The 1,995-nt window shown below is 35.8% G+C and overlaps 1 protein-coding gene across 1 annotated transcript in view; it reads left to right on the top strand.

Moving 5' to 3' along the window:
- akt2 (v-akt murine thymoma viral oncogene homolog 2) overlaps positions 1-1,260 on the top strand; it is a gene marked incomplete at its 3' end in the record, with an annotated part of 25,892 nt that extends 24,632 nt beyond the window's left edge. The window contains 2 exon segments of the mRNA XM_014019924.1: positions 960-1,047; positions 1,158-1,260. Coding sequence (XP_013875378.1) covers positions 960-1,047; positions 1,158-1,260 — 191 coding nt within the window.
- Positions 1,261-1,995: the final 735 nt, after the last annotated feature.

Raw genomic sequence — 1,995 nt, 5'->3', positions numbered from 1 at the left:
TTTAACTCTATTTTCATACTTGGCTCACTCTGATGCTCCAGTAGTTCTAATTCTACATAAATCAGTAGAAGCAAGAAAGCCAAACACAAACTGGTCTTGTTTAAAAAAATAAATAACAAAAAAACCTCCATGTGTGATCATAGAGTGACKAAAAACAAGATCATATTCAGCTGCAGGATGTGGAGGATCCAGTGGGCTGGATGGTCTTACCACACCTTTAAGGAAGTTAGTGAACTGTTGGGGAAAATGCCTTTTTGCCCAAAAAAATGTCAATAAATCTTTTTTTAATGTAAAGTGGAGGTTTTTTTTAAATTAAAGGCTCTTAAATGGTTAACATAAAAATATCTAAAATAATATATTTCTTATTTCAGGCTGAGATGGCTATAAAAGGCTCATTTAATGGAAAGAAACATATTTTGAAGCAGTTACGTAAAATAGACTTTTTAATTTTTTTTCACTCAATAAACATCTTTCYTCTCAAAGATAAAGGATCTTCTGAGGGTTAAAAGACATAATTGTTGTATAAATGAGTAAATGTGAAGATGGAGTTGWCCAGTTCAGAAAAACAATCTTTTTAGAGCTTTCACACATTGTGACTTCAGTTAAAATGTTTTCTGAGTCYTTATTGCTCTTTGAGGCACCTTGTATTTATCTATAAAAAGTAATCTTGTTATTGAGGCCCATGTTCCTTTTTTATTAGCTTTGGTTAAAGGGGTAATGGCCTTAAACAAGGACGTAATTGTTTGTTGTTTTGGTCAAGACCCGTGTTTCTGGTAATGACAGAACTGCTAATATTAGCACACTGAGCTCTGCCTGCAGGCGTCCTGGCACACGCAGTTCTAGCACGAAAATTAACAATAAATTTGTTTAGAAACCGGTAAATATTGTTGCTTGTTGTATATTTCCTCCCATTTTTATTTATAGCCTGTCCACCGGTGGTGATTTTGTGCTGTTTGCAGGCTCGGAGGCGGACCAGACGATGCCAAAGAAGTGATGACCCACAAGTTTTTCACCCCCATCAACTGGCAGGACGTTATTGAGAAAAAGGTGAGACACCGAAACGGAAATGAACAAACATTGAGACATCTAAAGCAAGACAAAAAAACAAATGTTCCCCTCTTTATTTTTGAAACTAATTGATTTGTCCATCTCCTCAGCTTATTCCACCCTTCAAGCCGCAGGTCACATCAGAGACAGACACTCGTTACTTTGACGACGAGTTCACGGCACAATCCATCACAATAACCCCTCCAGACAAATGTAAGCAGATCAATCTACAGTATGATTTAAGGACAATATTTTCTTTATTTTATCCAAAGTAATTTTCCTTTTCAAGAGTTTRGACTTGTAAATAAAMGCACAAATCAAACCTTGGACTGTAATGTACCCTGACTGATACCCTGATGTCTACTTTATTTATTTTCAGCAGCAGTGCCTCAAACGTTCTGTCAGGTGTTGTTTCAGCTGCAGTCTGACATCTGACAGCAGGTTCAGCAGCTGTGGTCGGGTGCTTTKTTTTTGTTGCTCAGTAAATAACTGTAAAATGTCTTAGTTTTGGTATAAAAAAAAGGCAATTGACATGAGACAGTAAAAAGTATTTAAAAGAAATATTTCTTTAGAAAACATTAAAACAATCTTATTCCATTGTTCCTATAGACTTACCCTTTTATCCTTTTCTCATTTAAGTCATTCAGTTGAGGTTTATAAAAAGTGGAACTGCAATGCTTTGGTCTGAATTCCTCCTTATTGTAACTCCACAAGCCCCTTTTTTCTTCTTTTCTGAGGTGTCTCAGATCAACTCGTTTTGAGGCTGTCTCTTTAAATCCAAACAAGGCGCTTCACACCTCGCCACCCTCCAGCTTCCAAAGTGGTCCTTTCTAGTTTTAAAGAAGAGTTACAACTATATAGCAGCGCAGAAACTTTTTATTTTAAAATCATTAAAAGAAAGGTTAAAAAAGTGTATTTTGCATATGTTCCTTTTATAAAGAACATCTT

This window comes from Austrofundulus limnaeus, unplaced genomic scaffold (assembly GCF_001266775.1).
Source record: "Austrofundulus limnaeus strain Quisiro unplaced genomic scaffold, Austrofundulus_limnaeus-1.0 Scaffold236, whole genome shotgun sequence".
Classification (NCBI taxonomy): domain Eukaryota; kingdom Metazoa; phylum Chordata; class Actinopteri; order Cyprinodontiformes; family Rivulidae; genus Austrofundulus; species Austrofundulus limnaeus.
This window is presented reverse-complemented; position numbering and strand designations above follow the sequence as displayed.